The sequence below is a fragment of the Enhydra lutris genome, unplaced genomic scaffold (assembly GCF_002288905.1).
Source record: "Enhydra lutris kenyoni isolate GAN:26980312 unplaced genomic scaffold, ASM228890v2 scaffoldscaffold10, whole genome shotgun sequence".
Lineage (NCBI taxonomy): Eukaryota > Metazoa > Chordata > Mammalia > Carnivora > Mustelidae > Enhydra > Enhydra lutris.
The window spans coordinates 29,234,332-29,259,722 of NW_019154094.1; the positions used below are offsets into that span (position 1 = coordinate 29,234,332).

General features: G+C 40.5%; 1 protein-coding gene across 4 annotated transcripts in view; it reads left to right on the plus strand.

Moving 5' to 3' along the window:
* The first annotated feature begins 11,313 nt into the window (after positions 1-11,313).
* The window catches only part of LOC111144171 (protein phosphatase 4 regulatory subunit 2), a 52,690-nt gene continuing 38,612 nt past the window's right edge, over positions 11,314-25,391 (plus strand). Inside the window, exons 1-2 of one of the 4 annotated variants that reach the window (XM_022498349.1) lie at positions 11,314-11,547; positions 12,561-12,642. In XM_022498349.1, coding sequence (XP_022354057.1) covers positions 11,514-11,547; positions 12,561-12,642 — 116 coding nt within the window. In that variant the 5' untranslated portion in view covers positions 11,314-11,513. Of the gene's footprint in view, positions 11,548-11,953; positions 12,643-25,391 lie in introns of those variants that run through there. The other 3 variants (XM_022498351.1, XM_022498350.1, XM_022498348.1) reach the window with 3 other exon arrangements.

Consider the following 25,391-nt stretch of genomic DNA (forward strand, 5'->3'; position numbering starts at 1 on the left):
TACTTTTTATTTTAAGTTGGCTCCATACCTAGTGGTGAGCCCAACGCAGGGCTTGAACTCATGACCCTGAGATCGAGAACTGAGCTCAAGACCTGAGCTAAGACCAAGAGTCGGATGCCCAACCGATCAACCCACCCAGTGCCCCAAACAGATTACAATTTAATTGAGGAGATAAATATAAAATTTCAATGTGATAGGAGAAAAGTTTACTGGAGCTGTGTGTTTATATCATAGTAAATTTAGAAAGTCACAACTAGGGGAGCCTCTGTGGCTCAGTTGGTTAGGCAGCTGTCTTTGGCTCTGGTCATGATCCTGGGGTCCTGGGATTGAGTTAGGCATCATTGGGCTCCCTGGTCAGCAGGGAACCTGCTTCTCCCTCCCCCACTCTCCCTGCTTGTGTTCTCTCTCTCTCTCTTAAATAAATAATTAAAACCTTAAAAAAAGTCACAGCTAGCTAGCATTTTTTAAAGAAATGAAATAGAATATCAGAGTGCATATTAAGATAAATATTGTTTTACAAAATCTTATTTTAATTTCTTATATCAGTATATGTTTATTGTGTTGCAATATAAAATGAATTTTTTGGGGCGCCTGGGTAGCTCAATCCTGGGATCAACACCCAAGTGAGGCTCCCTCCTCAGCAGGGATCCTGCTTCTCCCTTTCCCTCTGCTCCTCTCCCCCTCTCTCATGATCTCTCTCTCTCAAATAAATAAGTAAAATATTTAAAAATAAAATAAAATGAACTTTTTACTTCAGATCTTTGTCAAAAATGTTTTCAAACCTCTATGTTAGAGATATATACAAAGTGTTAGGCAAGCCAATGAAAGAAGCAGTTAACACCTAGGGCAGAGTTGGGGGGATACTGAGCATGGAAGGAATAACATTCGAGCAGAGTCTTTTTTTTTTTTTAAGATTTTATTTATTTGAGAGGGAGAGAGAGAGCAGGAGAGAGAAGGAGAAAGAATCTGAAGCAGACTCCCTACTGAGCTCAGAGTCTGACACAGGGCTCGATCCCATGACCATAAGATCATGATCTGAGCCAAAACCAAGAGTTGGATGCTTAATCAACCAAGCCACCTAGGCATCCCTGAGCAGAGTCTTAAGGGAATGATTAGGGGAAGAGCACTGCAAAGAGAAAGAACAGCACATAGCAAGGCCTAGTGCACAGTCACAGCAAATTCCAGGAATGGTTAAAAGGAAAGAGCCAGGAGGTGTCCCAGGGTAGAGAGTGGGTGGAATGAGATAAGAACTAAAAGATTGGCTTCAGAGGTACTACAGAGGACCCTTACAACATACTGGTTAAGATTAGTTTTAGGGGCGCCTGGGTGGCTCAGTGGGTTAAGCCGCTGCCTCCGGCTCAGGTCATGATCTCAGGGTCCTGGGATCGAGCCCCGCATCAGGCTTTCTGCTCAGCAGGGAGCCTGCTTCCTCCTCTCTCTCTGCCTGCCTCTCTGCCTGCTTGTGATCTCTCTCTGTCAAATAAATAAATAAAATCTTTAAAAAAAAAAAAAAAAGATTAGCTTTAGTCCTTGGGCCTGTGTTTCTCAAAGTGTGGTCCCAGAGATCACTTTTATTAGAATCCACTGGAACAGGAGTTCTGACAGTGTCGTTCCTGAACAAGAAGCATCGGTATTACCTGGGAAGTTGTTAGAAATATCAATCTTGGGCTCCATTCCAGATCTGCATCAGAAATTTTGGGAGGGAGGCCCAGACATTTGTGTTTTAATAAGCCCTCCAGGTAGCTCTGCAGACAGCAATTTGAGAACCACTTAGGAGTTTGCTAAAATGGGGATTTCTGGCTCCCCCCCCCAGGCCTGCTAAATCAGAATCTCTGGGGTAAAGACCCAGAACACCTATTTTTATCAAGGTCTCCTAGTAATTCTAACTCACTCTAAGTTTTGAGAACGACGGCTCTCAGTGGCATGTCTTCACTCATAGATTTTAGGATGCTAGAGGAAATGACAGGAACTAGGACACCCCTGACTGGACAAGAAAACATGGTGATTTTGACACAGATAAACTGAATCATGCCATTGCCTTGCTTGAAGCATTCCATTGTCTATCACCCTTAAGATGAGAACCAAACTGAGTAGGATGTCTCAGGAGGACCTACAGTGCCTGGCATCCCCATCACTGCCCCCACTTTGTTCTCCACTCAACCATGATGCCCCAGCCCTCTTTCAAGTACCTAGAACACACCGTGTCCTTTGCTTTCTCAAAGTGTTTGTCTCTCATTTCCTCAGTTCTTCCCCAACATGGCTTAGGTCACAATCCAAATGTCACCTCTCCAGAGACACCTTCTCTGATTGCCCATCCGCATTGGCTTGCCCACATGGTCCTCACACCATTTTTATCCTGTTGATTTCCTTCATTGTGCTTCTCACAATCTACCATACCTGGGCTCTTCTGTAATTGTCTGCTTCCTTTACATCTGTCTTTCCTACTAGACTATAAGATTCCTGAGAACAAGGATCCCATCTGCCTTGTTCAAGGCTATCTCCACAGATGGGTTTCTGGTGTAAGGTACACGCTCAGGAAATATTCAGGTCGGAGAATTTCCTTGGGTCAGTTTTAGGTTCTAAGCCTGTGATTTTGCTGGTAGAGACTGAACCATGCCCCACCCAACCTACTCCAGCCAGTGGTAACGCTATAAAATCCACATGTGATCAGGCAATTGCAAATGTGACATACCTTGTGACAAGCCAGAAAATAGCCAAATCCAAGAAAAGCAAGGGCACGGTCCTAAGTGGGGAGTGTAGCCACAGGTTGACGGTACATCCTGGAGGCCAGTGAGAGTGGAACAGCTTGAAGAAAAGCTTGAGGGGTGCCTGGGTGGGTCAGTCCTTAAGTATCTGCATTCAGCTCAGGTCATGATCCCAGCGTCCTGGGACTGTGCCCCGCATCAGGCTCCCTGCTCTGCGGGAAGCCTGCTTCCCCCTCTCCCACTCCCTTGCTTGTGTTCCCTCTCTCGCTGTGTCTCTCTCTGTCAAATAAATAAATTTAAAAGAAGAAGAAGAAGAAGAAGGGCTTGAAAGCAGTGGTAGGAGATGGAGTTGGAGGGCTGTGGAGTGGGAGAATGACCCACTGTAGGGACTGTGGCTTTTACATTGAGTCAAATGAGGAGTAACAGCGGGGTTACTTTGAGCAGAGGCGTGATAGGATCTGCTCTTCTTGTTAAAAGGATCCTGGCTGCTGTGTTGAAATCAAGGATAGAAGGCAGGAGAGCTGTTGGAGGCTGTTGTAATAATACAGGTGAGACACGTAAACACCTAATAAACATCTGGAAAGATTTACAGCAAACTCACTTCACTTCCTACAGCTGTGGTGGGTTACTGGGTAGGGGAGAGACTTTTACTTGTCCTGTATTCTTTGAAATGCTTTATGAAACATTATTTATCAACTATTTGAGGAATTAAAAGTCACTGTTATTTTTATTATAAATACTAAACATTTTTACTCTTCCTTCCTGAATAATTCACTCTCATGTCAGTTAAGTGCGGCCAAAGAAAGCAGGAATCTGCAAGGAAGTGGGGGAAGGTAGCCTGGTTGGTGCAGGGTGTCAGAGCCCAATGGAGGTAGGAAGTCCCAGTGTTAAAGGGATTGGCAATGGTAACAAGCTGGTTGCCTAAGGAAGATTGATCCAATAAATAAATATATTGAGGATAATAGCAGCACGTTTTTTACTGTTGGAGCCTTGTACATATGGAAAAGGAAAAAAACTAGAATGAATCCCCCAGTGTTGGATTGGAACTGGAAGCTGTGAACTCTTGGTTCCAAATATATGTTTATATAGACAGATATAGAAATAAATGTATTCGTAGCTGTGTGTGTGTATGAATACGTGTGTATATTCTCTAGATCTGTCTGCCAATAGGGCCTGGGAGCAATAACATATTAATGGCAATAAACACCCTAGCCATCTTATCCAGACTCTTACATAGATAGCATTCTCCACTAAAAGAAATCAGGGTTTGAAGAAATGATTAATTCCAGGGCTGAAGAAGGGAAGATGCAAATTGAGCCTGGAATAACATTTTGTACCAGAAAAAGAAAACATGCCCCAAGAATGATGGGGCCATGTCAAAAGGATGCAGAAGCCAGCTGAATGAAGGTCCTAATGGCCAAGTCTAGAACAATTTAGGCGTCAAAATAAATAGTGATAGTAATGAACTATGACCTACTGAATAGGAATCCATGAGTCCAAACTAATATAAATTTAAAAATGAATTAATGTGAGGTGATGCTTTCCTTACGTTATATTGCCAAGTTATAAATGTAGAAGGAATGATGGAATTAGAAAATCACCATTTGCCAACCATCATAGTAATACTTAATGCAACCAAGAAACATCAATGGACATGAAAACTGAAGAGTGAAAGTTTGATGAGATATGGGATATATGCAAAGTTTCAAAGTCCCTCACCACAAAGCACTTTAAGTTACTATAGTGGGCTGAATGGTAGCCCCCAAAATAATATGTCTATGTCCTAATCCCTAGAACCTGTGGTTGTTCCTTATTGGGAAAAGGGTCTTTGCAGATATAACTTAAGAATCTGGAACTGAGGAGATCATCCTGGATTATCTAGGAAGGCCCTAAATCCAATGACTAGTGTCTTTTTTAAGAGTAAGGTCAAGATTTGAGGACAGATGAAGAGGCAAGTGAGCACAGAGGCAGAGTTTGGGCTGACGGCAGGCAGTTGCGTGACAGGGAGTGCCACCAGTCAGCAGAGGCAGGAAGAGTTAAAGAATGGATTCTCCCCTGGAGCCTCCAGAAGGGGGTAAAATCCCACTGACACCTTGATCTCAGATTCCTGGCCCCCAGCAATGTGAGGAAATACATTTCTGCTATTGTAATCTCCCCAGTTTGTGGTAACTTCTTACAGCAGCCACAGTAAACTAACACAGTTACCAAGGGGAAAAGAGCAACCTCACAGGGGAGAAATCTGGCAGGTACTAGCTTAATCACGGTAATGAAACAAATTGACATTGTGGGCCACCCAGTAGGATGGATCGAGAAGAACACACCATCCCTTCTGTGACATTCCTGCCAGAGATGTGTCACCTGAACCTAATCATGAGGAAATATCACACAAACCCCAAATGAGGGACAGTCCACAATTGTAATCTTCAACGGGGTCAAGGTCAATGGAAGTCAAGGAAAGACTGAGGAGCTCCCTCAGGCTGAAGGAGACTAAAGAGACCTACCAACTGATTGTAACATGTGCTCCAGGACTGGATCCTTCTCCTAGAAAGGACACAGTGAGTTAACTGGTACAACTTGCATCGGGTCTGGGGATTGAATGGAGATAATCTATGAACGCTAACTTCTTGATCTTGATTATGCTTAGGCAAGCAGAATGCCTTTGTAGGACCTGCATACTAAGAGGAATGTAATTTCAGGATCTTGGAGGAATGTATTTGACAACTTACCCTCATGTGGTTTTTAAAAAAATGTTCTTTGTGTAATATTTGCAACTTATTGGTGAGTTTGAAATTTTTTTTTAAAAAAAGGCAACAAAATCAGAAATACTATTTTTGTAATTCTTAACCAAAGTAACAACAATGGCTCATGCTGACTGAATCAGATCACTTGCTTACTTCTCACAGCAAGGCTATGAGTGAGATACTACCACATCTCCAATTTGCAGATCAGGAAGTTGGGGCATTTTGATATTAATCATTTACCCGAGCTCACTCAGCTAGGAAGTGATAAGACAGAAATTCAATCCAGATCTGTTTGATGTTAGACCTTTTTCTTTTAAGGAGTACACCATTTAATTTTAACATATTCAGTTATTGAATATTATATGTGCATATGCATTAGTCAGGGTTCTGTGGAGAAACAGAACCAATAGAGTGTGTGTATGTGTGTGTTCGTGTGTTCATTTATTATAAGGAGTTGGTATACAGTAGTTGGTGATTATGGAGACTGGAAAGCCCCAAGATCTGCAGGGTCAGTCTGTAAGCTGGAGACCCAGGAGAGCCAATAGTTTAATTACAGTCTGAGCCTGATGGCCCAGGAGAGCCAATGGTGTAGTTCTAGACTAAAGGCCAGGAGACCTGGGATCCAGGAAGAGTCAGTGGTTCAGTTTGAATCCAAAGGCAGGAAAAAGCCAATGACCCAGTTAGAAAGCCATTGGGGTGGATGGGGTGGGTGGGAGGGAGGTGTTAGCTTTTTTGTTCTATTCAGACTTTCATTAGGGAGGGCAGTCTGCTTTACTTAGTCTACTGGTTTAAATGTAACTCTCATCCCAAAACACCCAGAATAATGTTTTACTGAATATCTGGGGATTCTGTGGCTCAGACAAGTTGGCATGCAAAATTAATCATCACAATATATATACTCACAATATATGAGAGAAGGAGAGAGAAAGAGGGAGAGACTAGGCTAAAAAATGGACTTTGATAGCAAGAACCGATTAGTACCTACTTAGCCCTGCCTGAGGAAGAGAAGGACGTGCCGTTTCTTGCCCACACTTAGAAGACTGTACTCCCAAATAGGATGATGGGATTGTGTTTCTAAACAACACCCACAGTCAGGATGAACCTTCAGATTACTCATTGGCTTGGGCTCCACAGGGTACCATTCTGCCTCCTATGTGAGTTGGGTTAGGGACAATTGGGTCCCTTGTTCTAGTCATATCTGGGACGTCTGGTCACCACACCTCCTACTTCTCTGAGAATTCTCCATTGCTTGGCCCTGCTGCCCCACATTCATGGCCAAAGCATTCAGATTTACATTGGGAGACCCTGGGTTCCAGACCACAGCTGAGTGGGCACTTGGCCCAAGTCGGCTTGTGACTGAAAGATACTGGTCATTTATCTTAGCGAGTCTTTGGCAATGAGGGCATCTTTTTGTGAGCGGTAAACACGGATTCAGAGAGAGAGGGAGAGAGAAAGATATGCAGAGCTGAGGAAGAGAATGGCTAATGGGTTTGGTGAGAGTCCTGGATCCCATAGAATACCCTTCTCTCCTAATAAATTCCCCTTTTCTTTCACACAATTTGAAGCGAACTCACATATGACCCCACTGTCCACCTTAGTTAAGTCATCAGCCTCGGCTCCCCTCACTCCTCTCCTCTGGGTACTCTTCAGCCCAACGTGGCTGCTGTCCGCAATCACACCTGTTATGATGCCAGAGAAAACAACCAAGGGTCTTTCAGAACAGACCCTTTCTTCCCCTTATTTCCGATAAAAAACTGTTAGCTCTTGAAAGTGTCTGGAAAACAGTTAATCCTGATGATGTGTAAAGCTACCCTCTTGCCTATTTAGGAAATTGCATTCATCTTCATTTGTCCACCTTCCTATCCTAGCTTCATCTTGCTATCCACCGTGATATACAAATAAGGACTAAAAGGCATGAATAAAAGGCCATGAAAATCAAAGAGCCTCTATAGCTTTTTATTGTAGTATTTTAACCTTGCCTCTTCCCTTTTCTCCAGTCCTTGCAGATGCGGTGTGGTTTTTCTAGATTTTTCTAGATTTTCTAGATTTTCCCCGTTCTTGTCCCTTCCCACAGACTCATCTCAGAGGGATGGACAAACTCCAGTAATTCTCTCTGGGCTTATGAGAACATCCTTGCACATTTTCTCTGATTTAGGTACAGGTGTTCTCTCCTATTTCTCTGTCTCCTCTTCCACTTCCTACTGTGTATCTCTCTTCTCAAGCTCAGCTTTTTCTCTCCTTCATACACAGAGCAATGGGCCAGTCTTCCTGCAGGTTCATGTTTGTTTAAGGTCCATCATTTCCCCAGTACCTAGGAGGCCCTCAAGGACTATTTGCTTGGTTAATACCACTCCATCTGCCTGGAAGCTTCTTCCCAATTGGTGCTAATCTTTTACAACATTTAAGTGAGATCCTTCTAAAAGGCAACTTCTATCCCTCCCTACCTGGAGGAATTTTTGCAGGCCTTTGACCACCTGATTTGCATACTTGCCTTCTACTTTGCCTCAGTCTGTGCCCACATCTTATCTCTCTGGGTAGTTTGCAAACTTCTTGAGGACAAGAAAGATGTCAAAGACTCTGCAGTGACTCTAGATTTGCATCATCGGTCAGTCACCTGTCTGTGTTGTTAGTTGTGTGAACTTGGGCAAGTTGGTTCGCCTCTTATACCTGTTTTCTCTCCTATAAGTGGGGATAATATCACTAATCTCACAGGATATTTGCAAGGCTAAAATCAGACATTTTTGTAAAGTGCCTAAAAGAATACTAGACACATAGAAAATACTGAATAAATGTTAGCTATTACTATTAATATTCTCATTCTTTACATTAGTTATCTATTGCTGTGTAACAGTTACCTTGGAATTTAGAAGCTGAATTTTTCATCTTCGTAGTTTTTGTGGATCAGGAATTGAGATGCAGCTTAGATCTGTGGCTCTGGCTTGGGATCCCTCATAAGGCTGTGGTCCAGATGCCAGGTAGGGGTGCTGTCATTCGAAGGATTTCCTGGGGCTGATGGACCCACATCGAAGGCCTCAGCTCTACTTTTGGGCCTCTTCATAGGGCTATTCTTGTGTTGTAATGACAGGGAAGCTGGTTTCCACTCTAGTGAGGCTGAAGCCACAGCACTTTCTATGGCCAAGCTTCAGAAGTCAAATGCCATCCCTTCTGCTGGACTTTTATTGGTCACCCCGACCAACTCTGATTCATTGTGGAAGGAGACTGTGGGAGGACATGAAACCCAGGAGGCAAGAATTACTGGGGGAATGGTGGAAGCTGGCTGTCACATTTGCATTCTGTTTTCCTCCAATGGAATTAGTGTCAGTAGGAGGCTCCAGCAAGCACAGAGACTGTGCACATTGGCAAGAAGAGAATTTCAAGGAAGAAGGAAGAAATGAACCAAAGGCAGTAATACTTCAGCTTCACTTGTCTTGCCTCTTCTGCCCTTGTACTCTCAATTTAAGGCAGACTGAATTTCCTATGACTCTTCAGAAACCATCTAGTTCTTTCTCGTTTCGAAGCCTGTGCACCAATGGATTTTCTGTTTTCAAGCTTCTCCTCTCCACTTCACTTAGCTACCTACCTCTCATAACTGAGGTCTCAGCTTAAACACTAGTTCCTCCCAGGATACTTTCCCTGATTCCCTTAGCCTGTCACCGTTTTGTGTACTTTGCCTCCTATCATAGACTTTCTCCAGCATTTTGAAGTCAGGACATCTCCAAGTGAGGGAATAGCTGATGGAAAGGGACAAGGCAAGATGGAAGAAATTAGCATGGTATGTTCTCTAATCAAGGGAACATTTTTGGATAATGGGATTTTCTTTTTTTTTTTTAATATTTTATTTATTTATTTGACAGACAGAGATCACAAGTAGGCAGAGAGGCAGACAGAGAGAGAGGGGGAAGCAGGCTCCCTGCTGAGCAGGGAGCCCAATGCAGGGCTCTATCCCAGGACCCTGAGATCATGACCTGCGCCAAAGGCAGAGGCTTTAACCCACTGAGCCACCCAGGCACTCCGATAATGGGATTTTCTTTCATTTTTTAAGAGATTTATTTATTTGAGAGAGAGAGAGAGTGAGAGAGCACACCCTAGCATGCACAGGGGAAGAGGCAGAGGAGGAGAGAGAGGGAGAGAATCTCAAGCAAACTCCTATCATCCAGGGCTGGATCTCAACATCTTGAGATCATGCCCTGAGCCAAAATCAAGAGTCAGTGGCTTAACTGACTGAGCCACCCAGGCACACTGATAATGGGATTTTCTTGATCTGTGCTGGACAATACAGAAACCATTAGTCCCATGTGTCTGTTAAGCTCTTGGAATGTGGCTAGTGCGACTGAGAAATAAATTTTATTGAAAAACTCCAGAACTGAATTTTAAATTTTTAAAAAATTTAATTAAAATTTAAATAACCACACATGGCTAGTAGTAACTATATAGTCTCACACAAGTCTGACAAAAAAGAGACTCGCCTAAACAGAGGACAGGGTGGTAGAGAGAAAGGGGGCTAGGCTTTACTATCTAGAGAATAGGCCCCTTCATACTAGAAGGGACCACCATAACTAAACGCTGGGCATGGTGGGTGTGTATATTTGATGCCAACCTCATACATCCCTCTGTAAGGCTATTTAACTGGATGTTCTGAACAATGAAAGGGTCTAAAGACACTAGAGACTGGTTTCCTAATGGCAAAATGAGAAGTATTTTGGCTTTGGGGAGCTTTTGCCTACATCTGCCACCCAGGGGCAGAGTCAGAGCCATTATTTTAAGAGGGTCAGCAGTTGGGAGCGCTGTGTCCAAATTCCCACTTTCTGACACAAGTCAAAAATAGCCTTCTTTCCTCCTGCCCTCCTCCCCTCTTCTTCCTTCCTTTCATGGCTTTGTGCTAGGCTTTCAGGAGACAAGGTGGAACAACTCAGTGTCTTTTCCCTGGAAAGTGCAGAGACAAGATTAGATAATAAAAAGGAACACACTGGCTGGGAGCAAGATGTTCTGGGTTCTGGTGCCGTTTTGCCAGACTAGCTTTCTACACCGCAGCTTTCCCATTTGTGAAATGTCGGGGTTGGAGAGGCCTTCTGAGGTCCCGCCCTAACTTCCTGGGTGCTTATGTAACGCAATCCAAATCATGATGACAATGAAAACAGCAGCCACGTTAACCGAGTGCTTACAAGTTCTAGGCACCTTGCTGAACGCTTCATGTTCACCATTTCACTCGAGTCTCAGGGGTGTTTTACAAACCCTCATTTTGTAGGTGAAGAAACTGAGGCTCTGTCAGTTTAAATAACTAGTCCAAGGTCACATAGGAATAGTCGAATTGGGCTTTGAATCCAGATGGTTCCAATCGCTAAATTTTTAATCTTTTTTTATGTATCAGTTCTCTTCAAGGTAGGTCAGTGATGAGTGTTCAGACACGGAGATATGCTTGGTAGGATTATTCATAACACTGAGTGTTTTTTTAATGCGTACTCTGATGGCTGTGTGTACACACTTAATTCTCCCAGCAACTGTACAGGGTGGTCGATACCAGTGCCCTCATTGCACGGACCGAGAAAGTAAGGCTCAGAGAGGCTCAGTAAATTGCGCAACATCACACAGCCAGCAAATGCCAAAGACTCAAAACTAGGGCCTGCAGTCCCCGGCCGCGACCAATCCGCCTGGAGTACCGCGCAGGCAAGCCGGGGTCCACCACCCGGGGGAAGGCGGGGCGGCGGGGCGGCGGGCGCCTGCCGGGTCTCCGGCGCTGCCCAGGGGGCACGCCTCCGCCGCGCACGCGCTCTCGGGCTCCGGGTCGGGGCGCGCGGCGGGCGCGAGGACGGCGGCGGGGAGCGTGCGCGCGGTGACGTGCCGGGCGCCATGTTGGAGGGCTGGTGGTAGCGGCTCGGGGAGGTGCTCGCTCTCTCGGTCTCGCTCTCTCGCTCGCTTCCCCCGGCTCCCTTCGGTGCCCCCCCCGGTCGCCTGCGTGCCGGAGTGTGTGCGAGGGAGGGGGAGGGCGTCGGGGGGGGTGGGGGGAGGCGTTCCGGTCCCCGGGAGACCCGCGGAGGGAGGCGGAGGCTGCGAGGGACTCCGGGAAACCATGGACGTCGAGAGGCTGCAGGAGGCGCTGAAAGGTGGGGGTAGCTGCCCCCCTCTCCCTTCCTTCTCACCGTCCGCGGCCCCCTCTCCTTTCTCTGGGCAGGGGGCTCTGAGGGGCCAGGCCAGGCTGGAGCGGGGGAGGGGGGGCGCTTCCCCGGCTCCCATCCCCCTCCCACCTCTCCAGGGGCGGGGAGCCCTGTGGGCAGCTCCCTCCCGCCGGGCTCTGGGCTTTGTGTCGGCCGCCGACGTCTGGGCTGGGGGAGGGGAGCCGGGGAAGCTTTGGTAGGGGCCCCAGCCTCTCGCCCACCCCTCCGGGTTGAGGTCATGGGCCCGCAGTCCCCCTACGGGTAGGCTCCGTTTTCCGTCGGGCCCCCGCACGCCAGGCGTCTGGGTGAGAGAAAAAGTAGAAGGTTTGGGGTGGTGGTGGTGGTGGGGGAGGGCGGCAGAGCAACTTTAAAGTGTCTCAGGAAGTCTTTTACAGAGCTTCTGAAGTCATTCCTCCACGCGCCCTAATTCTGGGGTGGTCGCCTTCCACGCAACAGGCTTGAGAACGGGTGGTTCTCAAACTTAGAATAGCGTGTGATTTCAGCGTTTTCACAATTATGCATTGACATCGAAAATCATGTGGAAACGGCACCATGAAGTAGCTGCAGTTTCTTAAGATGCAGATTTATGAACTTTACCTAGATAAACAATTTATGGGGGTTGGGGCCTGGGATTTGTATTTTAATTGGTGTCTCAGATAAATCTGGTGTTGGTGTTCCCCCGGACTACACTTTGAGAAACACTGAATTAAGGATGATTTGTGGAGAAGTTGAGTGCCCCCTTTAGGAGGATTCTTGTTACAACGTGAAGAGACCGATGTTAGAAGTAGAACTTGTGAGAGTCAGGGGTGAATATTTGGCTGAGAAGCTGATAATATATATATATTTTTAAGTGCTTTTTATATTTGAGAAAGAACTGGGAGAAAAGTTTGTTTTTATAGTGCACTCTAAGTGGTTGATGGACTTTGAAAATACTGATAATTTTTCTTTCTTCCCTTATTTAGATTTTGAGAAGAGGGGAAAAAAGGAAGTTTGTCCTGTCCTGGATCAGTTTCTTTGTCATGTAGCCAAGACTGGAGAGACAATGTGAGTTGAAAACATGTATTTGTTGTTATGGTCGTAGGTATCATTCAGAATTGTTTAGAAGGGGGGGGTGTATTTCAGAAGAATTGAATAATCTTTTTACAGCTGTACAAGCTCCACTTATTTAAAGCATTTCCTAAGTGCATATGCTTTATTTCCCTTATGCATACTCTGTGATGAGTTTTAAAAATTTGTTAAAATTTCCTTCGTATCTATGCTTTTGTAGATTTAGAATTTACTAGTCTGCAGTGCTAGGGAAAAGAATGCCTATCCTGTTATGACTCTTTCTGGCCCTAACAAACAGGCTTATTTCTGGAATTTTGTGGCTTTGAGTCTGTCTCAAATTTTTTTTGTTGGTGGTATTTTCTCATATTGTCCTTTGTCCAACCTTTTGTTGTCACATTTATATATGTGAGTGTTTGAAGTGTCACTTCTATTTATTCTCTTGAGGACTTAGGGTGATTATCTGACAAATTCCAGATGCTACAGTTTTGATTGTCCTGTAAACTTTCTAGGATAGCTAACTTGTTACATATGCTCAGCATTTTATTAGGCTTGTTTCCAAATGTTGTGAATCTGAAACTTAACACTATGAAGTTAAGGCTGTTTTCTTAAGTACCATTCCAGTTCATTGTGTGTGTAGTTTGTGTTGCAGGAGTTGCTTTTGCCATCACTAAGTTAATTTGAAGAAAGCAGTGTAGATCTGGGAACTTGCTTGTACTCTCTTTTTGTAGGGGGTGGGAAGTAGGAAGGAGATAGGTTTCTTTGGGTGCAGTGTTATTAAATGAGCTTTCTTTTGGCTCCCCTATGTCTTGTCTATTTTTAAAATTCTTTTTGAGGCCTACTGTGAGTGTAAGCTTCAGCGAGTGATGTATACTTTCTTGGGCTTTATTAGCAGATGTTCATTTCTCACAAGATGCACTTGTGGTTGTAATATATGTAGCCTTCTAATAACGAGCCTAAATTTAGAAAGGAAAAAAGACCCTCTGATTTAGTAGTATTTAGTAGTCATGTAGATAAGCTGCGTCTCCATAGTGCTTTATTAAAAATTAACAGGACTGTATCTATGATGTTTTGAATCTTACATTTTTATTTTTTCCACTTAAAAAGTGGAACTCTTTAGGAGAAAAAAAATTACATTTGTCTCTGAATTATAGTCTCTCTTAGAACATCTTGATTTTAAAAATTGATGCAACATAACTGATATTTATGTAGATAAGCTTAAAAATGACTATTTGCTATGTTTCAAAAATAAATTAATCCCTAAATCATAAATTCTTAAATCTCCTCTATTTCTTTCAAATTGTCAGTTGGTTCAAACTTATCCCTCTACAATATCAAGAGGGGAAGCTTTTACTTTCAGAGTTTTGATAAACAAGATTATGTCAAACTATTTGGAGATAAATACTTAAAACCTTCTTATCAGGTCTGTACAAACTGGCTTCTCTTTTGATAAACTACATTGGCTGTAAATAGTTGAAAACTTCTGAAAGAAAACTTCTTAATATCTTGTCAGACTGGATCACCATGTGGCTAGGGAAATTTAACCTGGTTTTTGTGGACAGTTATTTGTTTGTATAGAAGACTTACACAATTCTGCTATCTACTTACTCCCACCCCACATTTATTTGCATTCACTAATATTATTTTGTATTAAAATGGTGATGTTAGATTCTTTATAGAATTTATAGTATTTTTAAATTTGTCATTAAAGCAGCTGGTGTTTACACGTTTAGCTTTAATCTTTTTGTTTTTAATCGACATGTGCATGCCTTTTGATTCTGAAATTTGCACTTTCTGTCATCCACTTTATGGTTAAACTAAGCTTTGTCTAACTTACAAGATTTTAACAAGAAAATGTAAAGAACAGCAGATCAGATCTCTTCGGTGTTTTAGGATGGATGGGTGGCTTGAGATAAGAATTCCATAGTTTTTATTTTCATTGATATCTTATAGCAGGAAATCATTACAGAAGAGATACGTGGACTTTGTTTATGGACACACATCAGTGACAGCCTAGGCTATTTATTTTCCATTAAAAAAGCCCAATTTGACACTAGGTGTTTTTAGCTTTAGAGAGATTTTAAAATTATAGCATACGTTTTTACTGAGAAGGAGGTTGTAGGAAAATCTAAAAAATACTGGAGCAATTTTCCTTTATGGTCTTTTAAAAATTACCTGTAAACATCTAACGTAGGAAGTTGGGAAAGATGCCAAGACATGGCTTACTAAACTATAATGAAGACAGATGATTTATCTAAAACAATCTCCAAATTTTGCTGGTTTTGGCTACTTCAAGAAACTATTTATTTTTTTAAAAGATTTTATTTATTTATTTGACAGAGACACAGTGAGAGAAGGAACACAAGCAGAGGGAGTGGGAGAGGGAGAATCAGGCTTCCTGCTGAGCAGGAAGCCTGGTGTGGGGCTCAGTCCCAGGATCCTGGGATCATGACCTGAGCAGAAGGCAGATGCTTAATGTCTGAGCCATCCAGGCGCCCCTGAAAAAAAAATTTTTTTTAAGATTTTATTTATTTATTTGACAGAGATCACAGGTAGGCAGAGAGGCAGGCAGAGAGAGAGGAGGAAGCAGGCTCCCTGCTGAGCAGAGAGCCCGATGCGGGCCCCTGGGATCATGACCTGAGCCGAAGGCAGAGGCTTTAACCCACTGAGCCACCCAGGCGCCCCTGAAAAAATTATTTTTAATGTTGAAAAGGTTACTTTGTCCTGAAAGTGGGACATTTCCTTAAAGGACACTTTACCAAAGGTAACAGTTTATAGCTTAATGCCAATTATATAGTATGTGCTGAATAAACAGAAACATATGTGGTAGGTTTCGTAATGAATTTGAATATTTGATGGGTTTCAATTGTGGATTTAAACATTTGATAAGTTTTAATTGCAGTTACTCTTTTTGGTGGTCATATTGTCCCCCTCTTTGGCTTGTGGGAGCCTCTTTCATTTGATCCCAGAGTCCTTTTGACTTGGCTCTTAGTGGTCTTTGAGTGTCCATAGTCTCTGGTATTAGAATATGGTCAGGGTTGTTGTTTTTGTTTTTGTTTTTTTGACACAGAAAGAGAGATCACAAGCAGGCAGAGAAGCAGGCTTCCTGCCAAGCGGAGAGCCCGATGTGGGTCTCAGTCTCAGGACCCTGAGACCATGAACTGAGCTGAAGGCAGAGGCTTCACCCAGTGAGGCACCCAGGCACCCCTAGCATATGGTCTAAGCTCATTCCTACCTAGACCTGAAATCAGACATTTCTCAAGAAGCCGTGTCTTTTAGTGGGAAGTAGTGTTTAAAGACTACAACCTGGAGATTGGAGATGCTTATTATTATTGAGTTGGTCATTGTTTCTAGCCTCTTCAGTGGACAGAACTAATAAAATACTACATGATTCATTCTCTGATGCTTCCCATTCAAAATTAGGACTACAGAGTTTTACTTCTTCCACTCTAACAATTCTGGTTCTCAAGGACACGGGAAAAGTCTAATAATAATACCAACTTCACTGGTGTAGTTTGTAAGAACATCAAAATTGTTCATATACTCTCCCAATTTGTAGCCCCAATTTAAGAAAAGTAGTTGTATCTATATTATCTGGACATATAGCTATTACATAAGTTTCTCCTAATCATCATTCTTATTTTTATAGTAGCTCAGTATCAAATGCTCACCACCAGTCCTTAGGTCAGTATCTCTAGTCACTTTGGTTGTCTGAAGTTCATTTTCTCCTAGATTCTTTTGGCAGAGTTCATGGGACATTTCCTGAGTTTTTATATATTTTTAACAGTTAGTGTCCTTTATTCTTGTGGGTCAGTTTGGAAATAAAATTTTTGGTTCTCATTTTCTGTCCTTGAATAGCCTAAATATGTTAATTCCATTGTTTCCCCCAACTCAGATGATAATCCAATTTTCTTTACCTAAAAGCCATATACTCTTTTTGCCTAGACTCCCAAGGAATTTTTTTCTGTTAAGTGCAGTAATTTTTTGGGACTTTGTTTTAGTGTTGGGCATTTTGGGTCAGTATACTCAGGTATGTGGTATGCTCTTTCAATATGTATTTTCAAATTTTTCATATCTTTAATTTCAGGAAATAAAAATTATTTTCCTTGATTTTCCTTTTCAGGGACTCCTTGTATTCTTATGTCAGTCATCTTTGTGTGTCTTCAGTATTCTTTATTTTGTCCTGAATTCGTTTCCTTATTCCTGTTTAAAAAAAAAAAAAGACAAAAAAATCAAGCTTTGGTGACGTAAGCTTCGTTTATTGAAAATACATAGTTTGCTAAATTTTGACATCTGTCCTCAAAGTTGGACCACACTGAAGATTCTGAACATACCCATTCATTATTCCCAGAAATTTCTTCTTGCCCTTTTGTAATCTTCCTTCCTTGGGTGTGCTCCTCTTCTCAGGCAACTAAAGATCCACTTTTCGTCACTTTAGTTTGTTTGTTCTAGAATTTTATATAAATGGAATCATACAGTTTGTAGTCTTTGGCTTCTTTTACTCAGCATAATCGAGGTCCATATTTGGTTATCAGCATTTCATTCCTTTTTGTTTCTGAGTGATATTCATTATATGGATATCTTAACAGGTTTTTTTATACATTCACTAGTTGATGGACATATGAATTATTTTCAGTTTTTTTTATTATCAGAAAAGCTGTTACAAATATTTGTGTACAGATCTTTGTAAGGACGTAGGCATTCTTTTTTCTTGGATAAAAAACCTAGGAGTTAATTGGCTGCGTCATATGGTAGGTGAATGTTTAACTTCTTTAGAAACTGCCAGACTGTTTTCTAGAGTGACTGCACCAGTTTGCATTCCCACCAGTATTAGTGGGACTTGAGTTAAGGTTTTCCATGTCCTTTTCAACATTTATATGGCCCTTTTTTTTTTTTTGGTAGTCATTCTGTTAGGCACATATTGCAGAGTGGTTTTAATTTGTATTTCCCTAATGACTAATCATGTTCAGTATCTTTTCATGTGTTTATTTGCTATTCTTGTATCTTCTTGGTAAACTGGTTCTTCAAGTCTTTGCCCATTTAAAAATTGAGTTGTTTTCTTGCTGATTTTTGAGAGTTCTGTATATGTTACAGATAGAAGACCTTTATCTGATGTAGGATTCATAAGTACCGGTACAACTTTTGTGGCTTTTATTTTCATTCTCTTGATAAGTGTCTTCAAGGTGAAATTTTAAACTCTGTTTTGGTTTTTAAAAAAATTTCTTCCTTTAAATAACTCTTACTGCGATATCTGTTATGTTCTTTCATTCTCATGTAGTAGCTTAAACGTCTGTTTACTGAAGTAATTTTAAAAATGTCTAATCATTTGCTGAAATCTATTATAAAACTCATTTTCTGAGTTTCTCTAATTCTGACTTGTATCATTTTTCTCTGTCTTTAGCTTATTTTGAAATTGATCTGTTTTTGGACAAGTCTTTCTAGGTTCCTTTAGAAGCTGAATTTTTCAGTTTGTCTGTAGGGATGTTTGTTCTCCTTACTCTTTTTTCTTACAATTACTTTGTACTGGGTTTGAGCTTGATACTTTTCTATTGTACATTTTTACATGAAATTAGTTTTCATGACCTTTGAGGAGGAAATTTGGTTCAGAATAGCTTTCCTGACTTCACAGAGCTTTCTTATTATTTTTTTAAGTATTTAAGAACATGGAGTTTGCTCTCTGAAATTTCCAGGTTCTGTTTTCCACTCCTGCTCTTATTTGGACCCTGTATTTCCTTCATCTTTATTGTCCTCTTCTCCACATCCTGGTGTCATCTCTGGATGGGAGCCCTGGTAGGTCACTTTCAGGATCACATTGGAGCAAGACTGCTGTTCCTTCACTGTGGGTCCCTATTATTTACTCACTAGCGGAGTGGGCATAGCCCATTCAGTTCCAGCTGCTATGCTCAAATTGCCCTGTCATGATTTCTAGTGATTGCTTGTTGACAGTTTTGTGGTTCTCCTTTTCCTAGGCCTTTCAGGTGCACCATGACCTCTTTTTATTTTCTTTTGTTCAGAACCTGGTAAGGTATGGGTCACGTAACTGTCACTTTTTCTTAACCCTTTATTCTTTGGTGTTCGTGAGGTTCACTATCTTCTTAGCTAGTTTTGTGTTGTGTTTTTTTTTCAGATAGTTTAATTGTAAATGTTTTTGTTTGTTGGTTTTTGGCTTTGCTGTCTAGTTATGTCTGATATATGGGGTTTTGGAGGGATAGAAACCTAAAGTACCATTGTCACCCTCTCATAATCATACTTGTGAAAACTTGTTACTTTCCTCATCTATGAAGTAGAAATAATAGTATTTCATAGTATAAGTACTTAATACATGGAAAACTCATCATGTCACTTGGTGAAACAGTAAATGCTCAATAAATAGTAGTTACTGTGTTGACAGTGCTTATATTGAGTCTGGATTGTCCCCACCCCCCTACCTCGCCCCCTGCAATTTGAAATTCTTTGTGTTGAGCAATTTTGACATAATAGTAAGAAAATAAAAGATTACCTAAAAGTAGTTAACAACAGCTGAGACCTTATTATAAGTAAATAAAAATCTCCTTAAGTGATTAGGCTGTTAGATCTTTCTTCTCTGGTTTTGTTTAGGGAATTTTGTTTGTCAGCTTAGTATTTACTGAACAGTAGTATATACTGAACATTGTTTCTAAAATGTCAGTCTCCTGAGGCACTTGGTGGCCCACTGGCACTCATTTGAGCAGCAGATTCTTGGTTTCTGCTCAGGTCATGATCTGGATTACGGCTGTGCTTGGGATTCTCTCCCTCTGCCCCTCCTGCTCATGTGTGCTCACTCTTTCTCTAAATCCCCCCAAAATATTTTTTTAAAAAGTCAGCCTCCTATACTCCCTTCATAGTATTTGCCTCATCCTTGTAACATCTATGTAAATATTTAATAATATTTTCTAGTTTGGCTTCCTTTTTTCCAGATTTTTTCAAAATAGAAAAATATTATAGAAGTTAAGCCTTCATTTTATCCCTCCACAAAAATGTAGTCACTATGTTAATTTTTTTCTCCTTGTGAGAAAGCTCTGAAACCACTGGTTTGTTGCATTGGTTACATCTTTCTAAGTCAGTACTTACACTCTAAATCTATAAATACTAAAATAATGTGCTTACTCTGAATTTTCCTTGTGTCACCTAAAGTCCTGTCATGTACCACCATCACAGTGGTACATAGACAAAGCACAGATTTTCATTAAATATTAGTTAAATGGGTGCGCTTTTGTTTCACGTGTTCCAGTAACTGCAGTGATTAAGGTATAAACATGAAAATTTTAGTCATTTCATTTGTTTCATCATGTCATGCTATAAACCTGATGTGTCATGCATACTGCAGAAAATCTGTTGACGCTTTGGAAGCTAGACATGCCAACTTTGTTTTCTGTGTAGAGTTAACTTAAAATTTTCAGTCTCTTTGGTGTGCAGGTGAGCTCATATTTTCCAAGTTCAGTCCCTGTTTTTACTAGTAGTTGGTTAGTCCCATAATTTCATGAGAGTTAGCATGTGGTAATATTCTTGGAAGGAGCATGGCTTGAATTCTGAAATTAGGTTGGCGACTTCTCTCTGTGAATTTGGGCACGTTATTTGTGAGCCTGTTCCCTCACTTGGAAAATGGGGTTTTTACCATATAGTTGCCTCAGCTCTTGTGAGGACTTAAATAAATAGAAGACTGTACCTATAAATACTAAAATTTGGAGTAAAAATTAGAATTGTCTATATGTCGGGCATAAACAGTGAATTTGGTTTAAGATACAAGCCTGAGATATACTGTATCTTAGGGAAAGAGCTCTGGTTTGAGTCAACACAAGACCTGGGTTTGAATTCCTACCTCTACCACTTAACTCTGTGACCAAAGCTGAGTTCTCTGTGCTTTAATTTTCTCATTATACATCTGAAGTGCTTAGTACAGTGACTGGCACAAATTGACAACCCACTCTCATTCCCACCCCTAAATGGAAGCTGCTATAACTATTTTATTTCCCATTATTTAAATCACTTAACTTACTGTGGGCCACAGTTGGCTAAGATACTAAATGAGGGGCTTGTAATCGATGATCTCCAAGGTTCCTCCCAGCTTGAAAACCATATAAGAGTCTGTGTTGTGGCAGTTACTTTGGGGGTGGTATTGCAGCAGTAGTGATTAAGAGTGAAGCATGGGGCATAGTGATTGTGGTTGATGTTAAAAATGTCTGCTGATGGTGAAAGATGTTAACTGTTGGGAGTATATTGCAGAGGTGAATGGTTTGGAGACCAAAAAAGATTAAAAAAAAAAAAATGGAGAATCAGTTGTGTATACCTGGATGAGAAAGACCAGTCACAGTTAACCACTTTAATTCATCAGAGCCACAAAGAGGTTCACAGAATGCCATTCTTAGTATCACCTGTATACACACCTGTGTATATCTATATCCAGAGGTCCTCCTTGTGCCTGCCAGTTGATGAATGCATCAGTTCATAATGCTTGTGGAATATTACTGGAAGTCTGTCAGAAACTCCATGGTGCTTCAAAACATCTTATTAGTAAGAAGTTAAGGTTTTTATGATCCACAGTTTACTGAGCTTTCCCTCTGTTTTGTGGACTGTAGGTCTTTTAATTTAATGATATGGAAGTTTGTGAGTGTTAAGTGTGTGTCTGTCTGCATCCTTCTGCCTGTATCTTTCTGTACCAAAATCAAGTTTCACTATCAATAGCAAACAAAACAAAACACAAAACCCTTAAATGTATTCAATGACTAAAGCAGTAAAGACAGTTGAAGAGGAGAATGTTAGTTGTTACTTCATTTAATACATATGTTTGTGAAAGCATTTTACTTTAAAAATATCCAGTGAATCTGAGAAATATATTTTAGATCTTCATTTTTGCTAGGCTTTTAGATGTGTTTAGTTGCTTTTCTTTGCTTTCTCTGGTTTCACCCACAGCAGTCCTGTTTATATTATCAGGCTGCCTGGGTTTGGCACTGCTTGTGTGGAATCTACCTTGTGTAATAGGTACTTCTGTAACCCAAGCTCAAAGTCCATTCCTACCAGATACACTGAGTATTATTGAGAGATTACATCACTGACTATAAAGTGAAAAATAGTTACGTGTCAAATTAGTAATGATGTAAAATAATGGCAATTACTGCCCCCAGTTCTTTTTCAAAATGTGCCATATATGTGACAGTGTAGTAGGGCTTTTTTGTTACCACTTACTAGTGTGTCTTTGGGGAGGGGGGCGGAGAAAAGCTTTATTGACAGGCTCTGTGGTACAGTGAAGATGCTCTTGGAGGTGAATTTGTCAGGGTATCTCTCTTGACTCTGTGCTTATAATCTGCTTGACCCTAGCTTAGAAAACAATCTTGGTGAAAATTTTAGTTTCCTTATAAACTATGTGAATGACCATGATGGAATAGGTAAGTTACCTAAGCTGCCTTTTCTTTAGGTCCCCACTGGAAATGTGAAAACACTTAACTTCATGGAGTTTTTTTTAAATAGCAGGTATTTAGTAAATCTTAGATTCCTTATTTTGTTTTTAGATTGATATGAAAATAAAAATTAGCAGTACTAAAAGTAAATTTAATACCAATTTTGATACTTAAAAGGTTTGCAGCTTACTGAAATGAAGTCCTAAGAACAAAAACATTGACCAGTTACAGTGATCTCTCTTCAGGCCCAAGACTTCCCTAAATCTCACCAAACTTTTTTATACTTGAGACTAAGCTACTCATTTTGCTTTCTAAAACTTTGCTTTAGCTATTATATTTTCCTTCTTTGCTATAACTAGATCTGACTTAGACTTCTTCAGACATACAGTACATTGTACTTTGTTTTCCTGTCTCCCTGTGATTTGTCTAGGCTCCTTGCAGTTTCTGGGTATCTTGAGTATTTTTGACCCTTTTAAAATTTTATTCTCCAAATGTTACTTCTTGTTGTGTGTGGTGCTTCTCAATAAACTCCTTTGTGGAGTCTTAGATTGATTTTAAGCTTGTGAACCTGAAATGGGGATTTATCTTTAAGGGACTGGAGTTTTCACATAGGACTTGTGTTTTGGGTTAAAGTGGTTTTTCTTCCTAAAAGGCAAACTTTTAGTAAACATTTTGTGCCAGACACGGTCTGATGTTTCATATGTGTACCTTGATTTGATCTTTACAACTACTTTCTGAAGTAAGTATCTCTGCTTTTTAAAAACACATACTGAGACTTATATATCTTAAAAAGTTTTAAGGTAGTGCATCTGGTGAGTGCAAGAATTGGAATTTAAACTCAGGCATTCTGCCTTTAGGTCTCGTAGCCTGTACTTTTTACTCCTTGTCCCATGTTGTCTTCTAACGTCTTTCCTCTTTTTTTTTAAGATTTTATTTATTTATTCATGAGAAACAGAGAAGCAGAGGGAGAAGCAGGCTCCTTGCTGAGCCGGGAGCCCAGTGCAGGACTCCAACCAGGACCCTGGGATCATGACCTGAGCCTAAGGCAGACGCTTAACCATCTGAGCCACCCAGGCACCCTACATCTTTCCTCTCTACTGAAGCACTCTGAGAATTCTTTTAAAACCTTGAGAATTTGAAATTATGCTTTTGACAGGAATCTGTTAATAGTTATTTCTGCTGAGATGTTCTTGCTTCTTATCTAATCCTGACTGATATACCTGTCCAGCTTTCCTTTCCTTGTGGCATACCATGATAGGACCTTCTAAGCACTGACATGTCTTAGTTTCCTGGGGATTGTGGCAAATATGGGGAGGTTGGGTGTGGTAATTTGTGACTTAAGAAAAAAATGTGTCAGAAGATACTTTACTGGAAGAGTCGGTAAGGTAAGTTACTTGCTATACTTTTAACATTTGTGATTTAGACTGTTTTCCAGTACCTCAAAGGCTGAAAATTTTAATAATTGTAATTTTTTGGACATGTAAATTTAAAGTGTATAGGTGATAAGACTGATGTATATTTTAATTGAAAGTATGAGCCTAGCTTTCTTTTCAATATATGTATTTTGGATTTGTTACTCTTAATCAACCAAAAATCTTAACCTCTCAATATTGGGAGGTAGGTGGTAAGATTTCTATTTACAGGTGATGAAACTGGAGAAAAATATGCTATAGAAGACTTTGGTATTTGAGAGGTATAAGCTATTGTGAGTACATTTGTAATTTTTGCATTATTGTATATCTCTAAGAGGGAGGGTAAGATAGTTTGTTGTTAACTGATGAAATATTTCTGTTCAGAATTGTTTGTACTAAAGTGAATTTGACATTTTTCAAGATTGTTTTATTCTGGTCTTATTTTAGGAATATTGTCCGTGGTGACTGCAGGGTGATTTTTGAGATTATGGCTATTTTGTCTCAAGGTAGTTATTTATCTGGAGACAGGTCCACCTTTTTTTAGGGACTTTGCATAGCAGAGTATTTCTGCAACAAGTAATCTTGAATGTGGGTAGGATGTGGCCTAGTTTTCTTTTTTCCTCAGTAAGTGCTGTTAGTAAATTCAGGGTTTTCCTATTCAGGAGCTATTGTAAGGGAAGTAGTCTTTGTCTCCCTCCTCTGTAGATACTGATAGCTCTCTAGGCTTGCCTGTTTATTTTAGAAGGTTCATAGGGATACTTGTCACTTTAGCCAGTTTTCTTGTAAATATTATCTGTGACATTTGATTTTGCTATCTTAGTTGCTGTAGGATATGACAGAAATCAATGCACAGTTAGGATGTGGTCTTTATATTTTTTTTTTTTTAAGATTTTATTTATTTATTTATCTAATTTATTTGACAGAGATCACAGGTAGGCAGAGAGGCAGGCAGAGAGAGAGAGAAAGAGGGAAGCAGGCTCCCTTCTGAGCAGAGGGCCTGATGCTGGGCTCGATCCCAGGACCCTGAGATCATGACCTGAGCTGAAGGCAGAGGCTTAACCCACTGAGCCACCCAGGCGCCGATGTGGTCACTTTAAAAATTATTTTTTGACAAAATTTTAGGTGTGTGGACAGGTGGTAAATTTTAATATTTGTCTTAAAACTTTGTCTTAAATATTTTAAGAATCTCGAATATGGAGACTATAGTACATACATTTTCTGTTTACATCGCCATTTTGGTTAAGGAGAAATTTGGTGAAAATAACTGCATGGTGAGTTTAATGGATCACATGGATTAAATAATTCTTGTGCCCATACTGTGAAAAAACTCATGTACAAAGATTATGGGAATCAGTAATGCTTAGATAAGCTTGTCTCATTAAAGTTTTTTTTATTATATTAGTACTATCAACAAAAAATCAAACTATACTTTTAATCTTTTTCTTGTATAGTAACAAAATCTTTCTGTGTATGTGTAAATGTGTGTATGTTAATTCTTTTTAAAAAAACACGTAATATCAAACTTGGGCAGTTTCCCTTTTGCTGCCTCCTATATTTGGATATCTTAAAACAGAAGTTTGCCTCATTGTTTTTATGGGTTGCATAGTATTCCATATTTTGGGACATACTGTAAGTTATTTAACCTGTCCTTCTTTGATGGTTCTTTAGATTGTTTACAGTTATAAAACAATTCAGAAAGTGCCTAAGTTAGCATATTTACATTGACACAGATGCAAGAATGGAATCTATAGGTTGATGTTTATGGGCATTATTATTTTGTCAGGTATTGCCAGCTGGCCTTCCAAAAAGTCTTTTCAACGTACGCTTATACAAGCACTGTAGGAAAGTTATTTCTCTACCACTGTTAGCACCGAGCATTACTAAGCTTTTAAATCTGAAAATCTGATAGATGAAAAATGGTATC